Source organism: Somniosus microcephalus, chromosome 3 (genome assembly GCF_052327205.1).
Source record: "Somniosus microcephalus isolate GS21.2 chromosome 3, FLI_Smic_1.0, whole genome shotgun sequence".
Classification (NCBI taxonomy): Eukaryota; Metazoa; Chordata; class Chondrichthyes; order Squaliformes; family Somniosidae; genus Somniosus; species Somniosus microcephalus.
The window spans coordinates 283,626,920-283,643,227 of record NC_140989.1 but is presented as its reverse complement, the minus strand read 5'-3'; the positions used below and the strand labels follow the sequence as shown (position 1 = coordinate 283,643,227).

The 16,308-nt window shown below is 41.6% G+C and overlaps 1 protein-coding gene across 6 annotated transcripts in view; it reads left to right on the top strand.

Annotated features, from left to right (window-relative positions):
- firrm (fignl1 interacting regulator of recombination and mitosis) overlaps window positions 1-16,308 on the top strand; it is a 78,179-nt gene that overhangs the window by 55,840 nt on the left and 6,031 nt on the right. For 5 of the 6 annotated variants that reach the window (XM_085982668.1, XM_085982667.1, XM_085982665.1 and 2 more), the window contains 6 exons: window positions 1,480-1,531; window positions 6,909-6,998; window positions 10,071-10,256; window positions 12,051-12,173; window positions 12,845-12,940; window positions 15,385-15,498. In XM_085982668.1, the coding sequence (XP_085838794.1) occupies window positions 1,480-1,531; window positions 6,909-6,998; window positions 10,071-10,256; window positions 12,051-12,173; window positions 12,845-12,940; window positions 15,385-15,498 (661 nt within the window). The remainder of the gene's footprint in view (window positions 1-1,479; window positions 1,532-6,908; window positions 6,999-10,070; window positions 10,257-12,050; window positions 12,174-12,844; window positions 12,941-15,384; window positions 15,499-16,308) is intronic. The other variant, XM_085982662.1, reaches the window with a different exon arrangement.

Below are 16,308 nucleotides of genomic sequence, written 5' to 3'. Positions count from 1 at the left end.
ACTGTTCGACACCATTTGAACGCTTAGACAAGTCCCTTTGCTTGTCACTGACTTTTACAGCAGTATTTATCTTGGCAAGTTTTTTTTTGATCCAGCCCTATTTGCCGCTTTTAACTATTAAATAAAACTTCTCTTCCAGCAGATTAAAACCTGAGTTGGGGGTGGGGAAATCCGCGAGTTAGTCCAGCGTTGCTCGGGCTGAGGTAGCGTAAGCTTTCCTTTCAACTGTTTTCTTTCCCCTCATGCGGAGCCGCCATTTGTCAGTTGGAAGCTGCTCGTGCATTTGAAAAGAGAGCTGACAATGGAGACAGTGCGCCCGTAATGTGACCTTGGGGGTGGGGAGGGGAGAGAAAGAGACTTTCCAGTCTCTGGGCCTGCGGCAAGGCTGTAATAATCGGGATCCGGTGTGACTCTCTTTCAACGTCTTCAGTCTGAGTTAATAAAATAGCTGAAGGAGTTACCACGATTTTCCTCGTACCTCAAACTCGGAGCTTTATATTCATGGCCATTTGCTTCTCTGACTGACGGATAGGCCTAGTCTGGGCGCTTGTGTCCTTTGCGATACCGCCGGCTATTTGTGAAAGGGTTGGGGAGGAGGAAAGAGGGGGTCTGCCTTTGTCACTAAAGGATTTATGGCGATGAGGTCAAGTGGGTAAAGTCACTCGGGGCCCTGTATATTTCTTCATTTCTCTGATGTGCCATCCGCCTCTGCCATTACTGGTGCTGTTAACTCAAGTCGCTGGCTTTCACCACTGTGTTGGGGTTTGATTTAGAAATGAGGGAAATTCTGTTTCTGAAATGGAGGACGTGAACCCTGGACTTTTAGTCCAGTCCAACTGAGTGTGCATAAAACAAGCCTGTAGTGAGCACTGCGCTTGTTGCTCCTGGTTCATTTCCTGTTAAGCAAATGGTTAGGGTTAGGGATGGAGCAGACCTTGGGCAGCAAATGGGCACATAATGTAAATTTAGGATAAAAACAGAAAAGACCTTTTGTCAGACCTGAAATGTCAACTCTTTCTCTCTCCACAGATGCTGCCTGACCTACTGAGCATTTTCTGTTTTTATTTCAGTTTTTCAACATCAGCAGTATTTTGCTTATGTAAATTTAGTACTTAATAAATTCTTCTTTACTTAAGGTGCAATAGAGCTATTAATAACTACTAACTAATTTTTATACAGAAAAAATATTTGTGTTGTGTTACGGGTCTGGGAAATTTTTATAACATGAGAGGGGGGCCTCAAAAGCAAAAAGGTTGAGAACCCCTGCTTTAATCTATTCGTTTTGATGGAGGTTAAAAAAAAAAATCTGCCAGGCAAGCTGCCATGAATTTGAATCCTTAGGCCTTAAGTAGATTGTATATAATTTCACACAACTGTCTTGGGCCATAGAATTGTTTGTAAAAAGCTTAATGAATTGGCACACTTTTTGGTAGACGAATCCTTTTCTGTGTTTGGTACATTATATTTTTTCATTTGCAGATATGGAAGTGCTGAACTTTGTGTCCATCATGTGTGTCTCATAGCTCAGCTGGTAAGTAACTAAAACTATGTTAAAATATTGTGTGAGGTATATGTATAGCAGAGGGTGTGTCATTTGCAAAATATATTTCATAATTGAGTTTTGGCAAATCAAAGCTGTCAGTTTGATGTTATAGTAGAATACCACAGTGGTTGTGTGGGGAGTGGGGGATTGCTACTTTCCCCAGAGAGCTTATTTTAAAAAACTTTCATCTGAACTGGGATGGTATTTAGGGCACAACAGTTGGCCACAATGCCCCTGAGGTAGGGCAGCGAAAATTGATCAAGGTTTCTACTCCTGTCTGCTATTCGGTGATTGCTGCTGGAAAGTGCATATGTATTTACATTTGATATAACAGGATTGGGTGCAGCTCACCAAGGTGCAAGAGCTTGTTTATGGTTTTGCTCAATCCATGAAGAATAGCCACTTGGGTGAGGTACTAGAGGGTGTAAACGGCCCATGGAACTGTACTACTGCATCTATCTGTGCCTTTAGGAGAGAACATTTGAGGGGAATGGAAAGCTATTTCTAATATTTTGCACAAAAATAAATTGATTGGAAGCATTGTAAAGGAATGAGTCATACCTATTCAGAAAAATACACCATCCTATGAACAGAATTCTGACTTTATTAAAACATGACAAACTGGGTTTAAAAATCTAAAAGCCTCAACGACACAAAGCTGTAAACAGTTAAATTGTTTTAAACCAACAATTTGTAAACAGGCACATGAAAGAGCACAATGGTAAACAGAATACAGGCTTTTGAAATGGGTATTGGTTGTTGACACTGAAACAATGGCCCTATTGAAGCAAAGAGTTGGAGCTTCCAGAAAGTCTGAGCTTTGGGAAGAACACAATACCATAACCCAGTTAAATTGTTTTAAACCAACACTTTGTAAACAGGCACATGAAAGAGCACAATGGTATAATGTTAAGGTGTCATAAACCAACACGTTGGGAAACAGAAACACAAAACATTAAAGAACCATATGCCTTCATAAATATGACATCAAATGAAAGACATGAAATACAACCAATTGAGATGGCTAGGAAGACAATCATGTACTCGGTTGAAGTGTTTTTAATTTACATGTTGTAAAAGATACAAACACAAGACTTTGTAAATATGACATCAATAGATGCACCAAGCAATCACATAGTTTTTGTATTGAACTTGCAACACATAGACGCAAAGTCTGCTTACAACCAGCTACGGTGATTTAAGAATTGAATAGAAGACCTTCGTAAAAATGGCATAAATAGATACATCTGTTATGACAAGTTTTGAACACCTACACAGCAGACAGAATTCTGCAAGCTAACAGCTGAATTGACAGTAAGAACAGAAAGAAGTCAACAGAAAGATGACTAGAGATAATCAGCAGAAAACTTCAAAGGATATATCACTGAAAAAAGGGTATAAAATATAGAAGTTTCAAATAGGAAGTCAGAAGTCGCTGAAAGGGGCAAAGCGATTCTCACTCTTCAGAGGCAGGCTCTAAGTTTTTAACTCTTTGAGTCTCGGGGATCAAAATTGTACTTTTATTTGATTTTGGTGGATATCCTGGATTAGAAATAAGTAAGAAATGTAACGAAGTTAAGATTTGAGAATAAGAATTGTAAGCTATTTGTTTTCGGAACTGTTAAAGTTGCGATTGAATCACCAGCTGTTAACTACATGTCGGTTCTTTAATAAATCTATATATTTTTAGAATTGTCTCACATAGTACTTCTATATCAAACTCGCGAACTCAATCTCTGTACACTCTTTGGTGAGGAGTTGCAGAATTCTGGGGGAGTTTTCCAGACCCTCATAATATCCGGAAGGTTACAGTCTAGTTAAACTTATTAAAAGTGCTATCTGGAGGACGGTAACACCTTCAAGCCGTTCCTTTCCTTTAGGGAGAGATAGTCTGGATCTTTAGACCCAATTAAGCATCTTATAGAATTCGGCTATCTCTAACTTTAGTTGAAGGTGAAAGTCTGGGGAATACGCCTGATCCGGGGTAGCCCGAAAAGGGCTAGGACTAGTAATTATCCCTTCAGCATCTTTTACTCCCAATGCAGCCTCCAGCTAGTTGCCATTCTATTCAGTGGGGATTGGCATCTTTTCTATTCTGGTTGCCAATTCAGCACAACACTTCCATTGGAAAGTTGAATAATGGAGCCTTTTCTAGCTGGGCTACAGCTATTCTCCACAAGACTGTTTTGAACTGAGGATATCTTCTCTTAGTTGGGAGATATTTTAGATAGTCCTATTTTGTAGTCTTTTGGGGCAAATACTTACCCTTTTCCTGTCCCCTTGATGTTTTCCTTTAAGATGAATTACTGGAGGACCCAATGAAGCTTTTTCCTGGCCAGCATACTGAGTTCCATATCATGCAGTATAAGGATTTTGTATAAGGCTAAGGGGTAGATGCACAGTGATGAGTTCAAGACACCATCATCTTGCATATGATAGTACCCATTAAGCATCTGTCAGATTACTATCTTCCAGTTATAAGAATTTAGAAATAGTTACTAAAATTAAAAAGTAGAAAAGTTTGATTGCATTGCCACAATTGCATAGGAAAGTGTAAGCTTATAAAACAGATTTCTTGTTTGTGGCACTAAGTTTAAAGGATGTTTTTAATTTCAACAAGAAGAAATCCATTTTACAAACTTTTTTTGTCTACAGCCTGAAATTGCGACACATTTTTAATTTGGACCATGTTTCAAGTCTTGTTTCATTGAACTCAGTGCTTCACAACAGCTTCCTCCAGTCATCTCATAGAAATACATGGGTTACAACATAGAACCTGGCTGTTCGGCTCAACCAGTCCATGCGGGCGTTTACCTTCCAAGCAGTAAAACCAGAGGACACGGTCTGCACTTGAAGGGGGGGTAAATTCAAAACTAACCTGTAGAAACTACGGCTCGGAATTTGCGGTTGTAATGACAGCAAAACTGTCAGCGTTCGCCGTCATTACAACTGTGAATCTGACAGCAACTTCTGGAATACACACATGTGCAGTTAAACATGGAAATCCAGAAGTTGCTGTCAGTCATTCCCTGTTCCTCCACAGGTCGCGCTGTTGAACTTCCCACAGCCGGCAATCGGTTGAAATCACTGAACTGATGAGAACTTACGTTTTTACAATGGAATATCACTCTTTAAAAACCCCCGAAAAAGTTAAGCCTTGTTGAATGAAGTGTAACTGGGTTTTTAATGGCGTACTGAGTTATAATTACTGCTGAACAACCGTTCTGGCCCTGAAAAGCTAATTTTATATTTGTGGAATGTCAAATATTTTCATTATGATAAAAATTCCATGTTTTTTTAAAGTTTGTTTATGCTATTTCAGCTTCTACCTTAATTCCATGAGTATATCCTAATCTTTATTTTGCTCTCTGTAAAATTATTAAAAAGTGAAGGAAAATCAGTGCATTTTATTTCCTGGTTTACTGTCTGTGAGTATTCTTCAGTGTGATTGGCTGCTTAGCCAGCTTGATGAAGTCACTTGCTGGACACTGGAGGGCCTCTAGACTTGGCGTCAGATTCAAATTAACGTTGGGAGAGGTGAAATCAACGCCACAGAGATCGCTAGATCTTTGTGGGCAGATTCCTTCGAGGTCAGCAGCAATGCCATTACTTTGCTGCTGACTGCAAAATCCGTGCCATTATTTCAGTGAGCAAGTGGTAAATCTGTGGAATAGACTCCCTATGGAGACAATGAGTGTTGATTAATTCAAATGCAAATCAGATAATTTCTTTCAGAAAATAATATTTTGGAATATAGCATACAAGTAATTTGAGACATGATATGTGGTAAGTGTCACATGCTTGGGAGGAACAGGTGACTTTGGTTCCAAAAGTTTTCCACCACTGGTGGATTTTCCTCGCCTCGTGTCTGGGTCTGTTGTAGACTAATAGTGATTGATTGCTATGATTATTGTTGTATCATGCAATTACCAGGATGGTAAAAGGCAAATGAGATGGACTTGGTAGTTTTCATCGATCAATTCCTAAGTGAGCAAATAGTTCTATCACATTTACCCACCCTGTTCCCATATCCCTTCAACCCCTTTTTCCTAAGCTACCGATCCAATCTAATCTTGAATGTTGACAGTTTCTGCCTTGACCACTAAATATGGAAGTGAATTTCTTAGCCTGACAATGCTCTGTGTAAAGAAGTTTCTCCTTCCCCCTGTTCTAAATCTGTATTGTATCCTCTCTAAAGCCTCGATCTCCTTCATATAGTATGGAGCCCAATACAGGACATAGTACTCTAACTGGGGTCGTTTAAGGTTTTATGTATTGGCTTTTATATTCTATACCTCTTGTGATATAACCTAGAATTCCAAACCTAGAAATCAACCTGAGGTGCTGCCTTTAATGTCCTGGGAACCTATACCCCCCAAAATCCTCTGCTCTTACAGCACCAAGCCTACTTCCATTTAGTATAAAGACAGCTGTTATTTTTTTACCAAAATGCACCACCTCACACTTATAGATATTTAATTAAATTCTGACTAAGGGTCATCGACCTGAAACGTTAACTTTGTTTCTCTCTCCACAGATGCTGTCTGACCTGCTGAGTATTTCCAGCATTTTCTGTTTTTATTTCAGTTGCATCTGCCTCATTTTAGCCCATTTCCCCCCCATCTTCTCAACATCCCTTTGCAGCTTCCTTTGGTTTTGTAAAAAAATTAATGATGCTTCCTATTTTGATATAATCTGTAAATTGTGGCATTTAGGCCAATATCCAAATCAGTGATATGCACAGAAGTGGCCCCTGTGGGACACCACAACCCACTTCCATCCACTCTGAAAACTGCCCTTAACTCCTACTGTTTTCTCCCTTCTAACCAGTTTGTTACTCTTCCCCCTAATTTCATACCCCTTAATCTTTAGTAATCTGACATGTGGTAGCTTATCAAAAACTTTCCTAAAGTCCATGTACACTACATCCACTGCCTTTCCCCCCCCTCTACAGAGGTTTGTCAATCACAATCGTCCCTTTTGAAATCTGTGCTGGCTACTTGTAACAATTTTCTTTTTATCCAGTTATGTGATAATCTCATTCTTTAATTAAAGACACCTCAAATTTTCCCTTCCAGATATTCTCTCTCCTGTTAATCTAGTCAATGGTTATGGATCAACTCTGTCTCCTGGGCAGATTTACTGTGGACCTACACCACTAAGTGATAGCTTGAGACTGCTGTAAAGTTTTAACAGCTGCCTTTTTGCTGTGATGGATTGCTATTTATATTTTGTGGTGAGGGTGAGATGCCATGTCATGGTGTGTAATGTAAATAGGAAATAAATTGTATCACTTTCGAAGAACCTTATTCTAGTTTAGTACATTTTTTGATACAATATCAGTGAATCTTATTTTAATTTTCAGGTGAAGTCTTGTTGTGGAGAGTGTTACCAGCTGTCCCATTTATCCTTACTACTCCGACGTATGCTTTTCCTCATGGCAGCAGACCATCAGGTTAGTCTATAAGAGGTCCGAGATGGAAATGGTGCTGAACAACCTGTTGTCAAAATCTGCTTACATACCAGTTCCAGGATTCCAGCAATTTGGGCAAAAGTGACAGCCTGCGTTTATTTCAGTAGATCTTGCTACTTACAAATTGAGATGAGCTTTGAACAACTATCATGCTGAGTATATAATTTATAAGGTACTCGGCTCAGAATGAGATAGTCTAATGGGTCATTCTTAAACAGAAAGTGCTGCTATTTTTGTTTTAGGATTATAGGAACTGAAGAAACCATACTATCCAGCACAGGATGTGGCAAAGTCTGACTCTGGGACTTCTCATATTGAGGGATAATACGATCTCTCTCAACCTGACTACTTAAAAATCTACATAAGTAATTCACAGTTGCAGCACTGCATTTGTGGCATTAATGAAGATGAATAGTTTACATGGGTTATTAGTGGCATCTTGTGGTTGGAATAGATATTGCACTAGTATAAATAACACTGAGAACCTGAAATTGTGTTATACCCTGAAATTCCTGGGTTGGGGAAAGGTGTAAATCAGTAACTGCACATTTAAGGTGCCAAGAATTTGTAACTAGTTTAGTGTGTGCTGGGGTTCTACTTTGGAAGCACTCCAGCATTAATTCTGTTGCGTTTTAGGGCAGAGTGAAGAAGCGCACAGCCTCTGACTAGCAGCTACATGTAAATGACAATTACGACAGGATGACGTTATCTGTCAGAAATTCTGTAGCTTCTGTCTTCCCAGCTGCCCTTGAGAAAGTGCACCACTATTTAAATTTGCCAGGACCTGCTCATCAAGCGGAGGCACTTGGTTGAAGAACACTGCTGCACTGAGATTTGTGGGGACTTTTGGCTGTATCTTGGGATTCATTGCAGATATAGGAAAATAATTTTCACTATTCTGCTCAGAAGGCCTTCTCCTACATTCTGCATTCACCTTGGAAAGCAATGTATTTTAAGAGAATTACTGCGTTGGTGTCTGAAACCTGCAAAATGGTAATCTCAGTGGGAATTCCACTTTACGTGATGTACATGTTGGAAGAAGAGCAGAAGGAGGCTGTAAGGGAAGCTAGATTAATTAGGCAGCACTAGAGGGGAGCCAGACCATCCCACCATTCCCCATCCAGCAGGACGTAGATACCCAAGTGCACTTTCTGAGATCTTTCACAGCCTTGTCTCAGGAGGCTGCACTTCAATCATGAAGCTTTGGAGGAGCTCTTCATTGCTGCAGCCAACGTTCACAGCTCAGACTGCGCCTTGGAGCATATGCCATATACTGGAGCTTGACCAGTAGACTAATCCAGCACAGGGTGTTGTGGACCTGTTCTAGTCAAAGTCACCACGTTGAATGTTTTTGATACTATATCATTTTACGCCACTACTGGTGACATTTGTCAAATTGGTCAGTTGTCTATATACCACTCATCAAGCAGATTACTGTAACTTTGTTTGCCAGGGAACAATTAAAGAAGGCACAGCACGTGTCTCTGTTGTGGATTCAAGTCCCACTCCAGGAGTTGAGCACATAATCTCGGTTGACATTCCAATGCAGTACTGAGGGAGTTCTGTGCTGTTGGAGGTCCTTCTCTTTTGGATGAGATGTTAAATGAGGCCTCGTCTGCTTTCTGAGATGGACGTAAAAGATCCCATAACACTATTTGAAGAAGAGCAGGAAGTTCTCCTGGTCTCCTGGCCAAACTTTATTCCTCAACTAACATCACTAAAACAGGTTATCTGCTTATTTATCTGTGCTGTTTGCGGGACATTGCTGAGCGCAAATTGGCTGTCGCGTTTCCCAACATTGGAAGAGTGACCACATTTAAAAAGTATTTCATTGGCTGTGAAGTGCTTTGGGATGTCCTGAGAACATGAAAGGTGACATAAATGCACATTTTTTTTCTTTCTATAAAACATATCACTGGGAATCATCCCCCAAGACCTATATACAGGAAACTTTGTGCTATCCGGAGGTGAGCTACCTGGCAATCTGGAGCCACCGGCAAAAATCAGCAGCCGTTTTTTATTCTTTTTTTTTTTGCTTTGTTTGAACAGTCAAGCTGTGCAAGGTCTGTAGCTATAGCAACAGCTTCAGCTACAGAGCTTTAGGGCCACACCCGAGTGTTTAGAAGCTGTTGCTAAGCAACAGTGTTTGTTGTCAAATACGGAGATAAGAATCTCCGTATCTCTCAACATTAACTCTGGAGAGTACGGCACTTTTTAGGCAACGGCAGCAGCTCGGTCCCGTGGGTGCCGGATAGCACAAAGTTTCCTGAAGGAACAGGAGTAGACTATTCAGTCCCTGGAGCCTGTTTTGCCATTTCGTTAAATCGTGGCTGATCTGTACCGTAACTCTATTTACAACCCTTTGTTCCATGTCCCTTGATACCCTCACCTAACAAAAATCTATTGGTCTCAATCTTCAAAATTTCAATTGACTCAGCAGCCACAGCCTTTTGGGGAAAAGAGTTCCAGATTTCCACTACCCTTTGTGAAAAAGTGCTTCCTGATTTCACTCCTAAATGGCCTAGCTCTAATTTTAAGATTGTGTTCTCTTGTTCTGGATTTCTGCACCAGAGGAAATAGTTTTTCTGTATTTACCCTATCCAATCCTGCAAGTGCGTGGATGTTGCTTGGTTGTGATGCCTTCCATGGTCAAATATTCTGCCAATGCGCATCATCAAGTCTCTGATGTGAATAATGGACATAGTGGAGAACAAGTGGATTCCATAGAACCTTAACATACGACACTTTCAGGAGAAAAGGCGAAGAATAAATTGAAAAGCTTGTATATTTTTGTTCGAATGTGACAGGCAAACTGATATTTTCCAAACTGTATGACATTTCTCCTGATCTCTTTTGGTATTGTAAAAATAAGAATTTGCCTCCCAGGCTGAGTGGTAAATGTCAATTTCTGGTCAGAGACATATGTTTAATGTCATACAACTCAACAGTTGCATCACAGTAATATCTGTGAGGACTTACCCGAAAGAAACTTGCTGGTTATAGTGGTAATGCATTTTCATTTGAGTCATCATATTCCTTTCACTGTATATACAGGTTGTATTTGTGAAGAAGTTTTCTCCCAAGGAGGCTAACAATTTATTGTTATGGCGACAAGTTAGTATTAAAGCTCTGACCCCTGAGCTTCAGAAACCTGTTACTTCTGACATCACCAGGACAGCAATTGACCAGTGCATGAGATGGCAGAGTAGCAAGCGTGCCTTGGGAGAACTGGAACAAGTGGTAAGACATAATGCCCAATTTCATTAGAGATCAATAATGATACAACAAATTGATTTCATTGTTCTGTATCCTAGATGATGTATAGGTTGTACCTTTGTCACAGATCCTGTAATGTTAATGTTCTTTGTCAAGAAAGAAAAGTCATGGAAGAACACAGTACCCAGTGCCCTCCTAGCAGCATGATTCTCGTGCTGCAGCAGCCAATGCCCTTTTGGGAGTGTGGCTTGCCCATTCCAGCCTGTGCCTTCCCAGCAGCATGGATCTTGTATTCCATCTCTTTCACCTCCTCTCTTTCCTCCCCCCCCCCACACCAAGACAGAGGAATGTGTTTGCACTCCAGTGATCCCTTCTCCAGCAAGAAGCCTGGGGATTGTGCTGTTACACAACAAACTAACAGTTAGCTGTCTGTTAGGCTCCTACATGTTCTCTCTTATTCTTAATATAAAGCCTCACCTGAGCCCTACAGTTGTGAAGTGCGCAGCTTGCAAAATGCTGCTGCCCGATTCAACCCTTGGGGTGGGGGCAGGGGGCGTAGCTGATCATCTAGCTGCTAAATAAAAATACAGGTTACCAGCAAAACCAACACTAACAATACAAATTCCTGTAATTCCCAATTCCTGCAGCCATTTCAGCCACCTTAAACCAGGACTTGCCTGAGACACAACGAAAATGCAGGCTTCGCTCTCAACAGCACCTTAATCCACTGCCCCTCCCAGCACCTCCAGATTCATATAGGGCTGTGGAGCCAAAGCCTGGCAGCATCCCCACCATGCAAAATGAGTGCATCCCCTCCCCACCACCAAAGACATTTAACTGGCACAGTGCTGGGCCCGCCCAACTCCACACATGCAACCCTGTCTGCCAAGCCCCAGACGCAATAGCCAGTCGACGACCCAACCCCCAGAGGAAACAGAACCCACTCCCCACCCCATAGCAACACCCTTCACAAAACAAATCATTGTACTAGTTTTTAAAAAAAAAAGCAAAATTAAGGTAATTTGGTTACTATAAATATATGTATTTGTCCATGGTTTTTACTATGCTCTTGTGGCTTTTTACCGTGAATAGTCGATGCTTACCCCCAATACTTACCATGACAAAAGTACATCCCTAAAAATATTAAATAGCAAATGGTTATATTCCTGCATAATGGGTGAACACTCATGTTTTCAATATCTTAAGAAAAAGTCCAATGTTTGCAGATTATATTTATTGATTGCTAGGCAAATAGTCTTTGCTGCTTTTGTTAAAACTGTCAGATCAAAAATCTAGACAGTATGCTCATGCTAATTAGATCAAATACAAACCAAATGGATTTCCCCTCTTCAAGTTTGCCCTCCTCGTTTGAGAGCATTCAGTGCAGTTTCCAAACATCCCTCGAAGCCATCGATATTGTTCCATTTGTTAATCCTCCAGTAGGGGTCACCCACCCAACCAAACCAACCAACCAACCAACCCAGCTGGGATTGCAGTAGGCAACTTGGGGAAGCTCAAGTATATCAGTTGAGACTGAAGTCCAAATTTGAATATCCCAGTCAAGAGTCCCAATAGTAGTGCTACAACTAATAAGCCACCATCTCCATACTTTTCTGGTGATGTTTGTTTCTCATAATGGGAATGCTTTTTGTTTTGTTTCTTTCATCCCATTTACTAGTCTGTGACTCCTGAGGTCATTTTTCTTTTTAATTTAAACCAAAGATGACAACCAGTTGTTTTAACTGCTTAATTATAAAGGCCAACTTTGATTTATTATAGTGGACTTCATGTGTCATAAGCCGTTTTGTTTTTAATCAGAATGTTGCCCTTGCTGCTGTGGTGGCTGTGTGTCGTGCCCATGGGGAAGCCTTGGATTCAGAGCTGCAGCTATCTATCACAGAAACTCTCTGCCAGATGTGGACAGTCCTCACTGTGGAACAGGTGAGCAGGACAAACAAAACGTACCTGAGATTCTTTCCAATGAACATTGCTAATGTGTGTGTAATACTGTATTTATTACACATTCGATGATAATGTGACCAGGACAGTGTAAATACAACAACTGTTGCTAAATGGCTTGATCTTCCACAGTATTCTACCTACCTGCTCCATAATGCAAACCAGCCCTGATTCAATTAGACTGACTTAATACTATAAACATACTAGCTGTACATGTACTGTTAAACCACTTAAAATACAACCAGTAGTGAAAAAATTGAAATCATAATTACTTTCTTAAAATGAGAATAGGCCGACCTTAACTCACCACATTCCTTCTGTTCCACATAAATCTCATCAGTAACTTTTCTCCTACTTATTTCTCTGAAGTATATTCCTGCTTCAGTTCACATAGTCTCTCCCAGGTGAACCTTTGCTCCAGAACTCGTGGTCTCTCCCTGGTATACTTCTGATCATGTACTAATGGCCTCTCCCAAATAGACTACTGCTTTAGTACTTGTGGTATCCCCCAGGTATATCTGTGTCATGATAAAAGTGGATACTATATAGGATTATGGAATTGAAATGAACAAGCAGCAATTATTTCCTGTTGAAGACATTGATGATCAGTATTTTGTTTCCTTGTGAATACAGCTATCCTTTCCTTTATACAGGTGCTGAGCCAGCGCTGTGTTCAGCAGACAATCGCTCTGCTCCTTTCTCTTGCTGCACTGTTGATTCGAGTAGTAGGTGCCACATTGATAGCTCAGGTAATGGTGGTGTTGGGTGGACTGACTTTGATTCTAAAAAAAAAAACAAATATGGAAAGCTTGCTATGTAGATTTTAGCTCGTAATGCTGACTACATGATGTTGGAGGAATGGAGGTTGCATGCTGCGATAGAAAGCTGAAGGAGTACATGGAAATAGGGAGGAGTGAGGCTGTGGAGGAATTTGAAGATGATACCTTAATTTGATTCATTGGACACAGGAAACTAATTGAGCCTAGTGAGTTCTTGGGTGATGAGGATATATCTACTCTTAGACTGGGTGACAATATGGGCCACAGCATTTTCAATGATGTAGCTTATGGAGGGTGGAAGTAGGAAGGCCAGCAATGAGTGTGTTTGAGAAGTCCAGCCACGAGGTGATAAAAGTATGGTTTAGGGTTTCAGTGGCAGAGGGGTGTGAGTTTGGGTAGAAACAGATAATTTTGCAGAGGTCAAAGAAAGTGGCCTTGTTAACAGATCAGATGTGGCAGAGGAAGTCTGGTTCAGAGGTTGAGCTGGCATCTCAGGAGTTGAGGCTGGAGGTGCAGAAGTGTTTCCAAGAGCCAAAGAAGATGCTTTATTTTTCCAACATTAAGCTGGAAAGCGTTTTGGCTCATCTAGGTCTTAATGTTGGAGATGATGGCGACAGTTGTGGGTTCAGTGGAGGAGGTGGTTAAGGTAGAGCGGTCTGTTATCAGCAAGTGTGTGAAACTGGCTCCCTGCTGCCAGATAATATTGCTGAGATCTGGTATGTCAATAATGATGGGGAGGGTGCCAAGGATGGAACCCTGGGATACACTAGAGGTGACCATATAAGTACCAGAGGGGAAAACATTGGAGGTGTGATAATGTCAATGTGCAACAGATGGGAGTGGAACTAGGAGAGAGCTGTGGAGGCTGAAGTAGTGAACAGTATTTGTGTCAGGGGAAAGATTGAGGAAGGTGATGGGGGACAGCAAGTCATGGCTGCAGTCACGTAGGATGTCACTTTGACCAGTGCCATAGAAGCCCGATTGCAGAGCTTTGGACAGGGTGTGGTAGGACAGGGAGGGCAGTTGTGAGGCAATGACGTACTTCAGGACTTTAGATAGAATGGAAAGGTGGGTGATGGATTGATAATTGGAGATGGTTGGGGAGAGTCGAGTATAAATTTGTGTGAGGGGGGAATGACAAGTTTTGTGTCCGCTGATGGGGACAGTTGGATGTTGGTAATTTTGGGATCTTTTCAATCTTCGTAACCCCATCCGCAATCTTTCAGTTCCTTTGACTCCGGTCTTTTGTCCATGCCCCTCTTCACCCTCTTTTTGGCAACCGTGCCTTTGGGTTTTGAGGCCCCACGCTCTGGAATTACCTTTCTAAACCCCTTTGCCTCTCCTTAAGACCCACCACTTTCATCAAGTTTTTGGTCACTCTTCCTAATCTTTTCTTGTGGCTTGGCATCCATTTTTTCCCCTTATGCTTGTGTGAAGTGTCTGGCAGTGTTTTTCTACATTAAAGGTGATCTATAAATGCAAGTTGTTGAAATGGAGGAAGTTGCCTGGCTAGCAGTTAGAGGAGTCTAGGGAGCAGGTGGTAGGTTTCATGATTGAAATAAGGTTAGTGATGTGGGGAGGTAGATGGAAGAAAGACTACCGAATAAGGTGGAACGGTCTCTGAAGAGAGAGTGGGTGGAGAGCAGCGCTGGTTGTGAGAGAGGTCAGAGGCAGCAGAGTGCATAGTCTCAATTGTGAATATGAAAATATTCATGAGTTCCTCACCTTTGCTGTATGATTGCCCAGGGAGAGGAGGAGTTTGGGGTTGTTGCAGCCAACAGAACGGTCAGTGGAGGTGGCTATTGTGGCGAAGGGAGCAGTGGGGATGGGAGTCTGTTCAGAATCTAAAAGAGACAGGGGCATTGGAGGAGGTGAGGCAGTTGTTGAGATCAGCAGAGACACTGGTGTCATCCTGGCTGGTAGGCCAGAGTATGAGAGAGCCTGTGCAAGAGTCAGATGAGGGGGCTAGCTTTTTCCAGGGGTGAAAGGTGATGGTGGAGACGTTAGGCGCTGGCAGGGGTAGATGTGGGACAAAAGATTGGGAGAACCCTTTTGCGATAGAGACCGGTGAAGTCTTGAGGCCATTTATGATGATGAGGTCAAGAAGGTGGCTGTATGTATATATTTGTCAAATGCTCAATAGGCTATTAGTTGGCTAATTAACTAGCTAAAGGAAAAATGCTGGTTACTGAAGATCCACAGCATTCCACGAGCTGTCTTTTAATGTGAAGAATGGTGCATGATTTAGTAGTTAATGGATGTAGCTATTAGGCAAAAGCAGCTAGGATCCACTGGTTTTAAAGAACATTAGGAGTAGGCCTGGCTAGCAGAAACTGTTGAAATTTCACATTGTTGAATTTCCTTATTGTAATGATTAATTATTGTAATGATTAATTATCCTATTTGTGCAATAGGTGATATTGTTTCTCAGTTCCCTTCTTCCCCTGAATCCCCCTGATCATATTCGTCTTGCTGCGGTGGACTTCTTGGGTTCCCTAGGAAAGAGAGTTGTACCACCAAGTATTCAGGTACTTTGTGTCTTATTGTACTTTCTAATCTATCTGAATAAAACAGGCAATTTAAATTTGCTTTACTCCTCTCATTCTTTTAATGGCCCAGAAATTCGGGTCTCCACGGGTGAGTACGCACGGCGTACTCACCCATAGGCCCAATGGAAGTGCCGGTTTCCTGCATGCGCGGGAAACCGGCACTTCCGTTCCTCTGAACGAAGGGGTTCAGAAGTCGAACGCGTGCGCAGGAGGGGCTGCGCATGTGCATCGAACGTCTGTCTTTTTTTTTTTATATACAGGTTTTCCCGGGAACGTAAGCCTGCAGAATTTAGAATATGTAAAAAGCAGGCATAAGGCCTGCTTTTTACAAGGTAAGTGGTGAATTAATTAAAATTAAAACATTTTTTCCCCACAGGTTTATTTTTTGCCCCGTTAGAAAATTAAATTATTTTTTTCAAAAATTTAAATTAGTTTAAAAGTTATTTCATGTAATTTATAGTTTATTTAAAAAAGTGATGTTTTTTAAAAATTTATTTGAAGATTTAGTGCTATTTTGGGGCCGTAGTATTTATAAGTCTTGACAGCACTTTGTCAGACTTATAAATGGAGCATGGCCACGTGATCCCAGGGGACGCATCGAACTAACTGTGCTCCTGGGATACGCAAGCACTGCACGCCGGCAGCTGGCCCAGGATCGGAATTCCACGGGGGCCCACAGCTCAACGGCCGGCGCGCAAGGTAAGTGCAGGTCGGGGGCTTGCACCCGCGGGAAGCCCCCGACCCGAATTTCTGGGCCATTGTCATTGGCCCTGAATTTGCGGTCTGAGG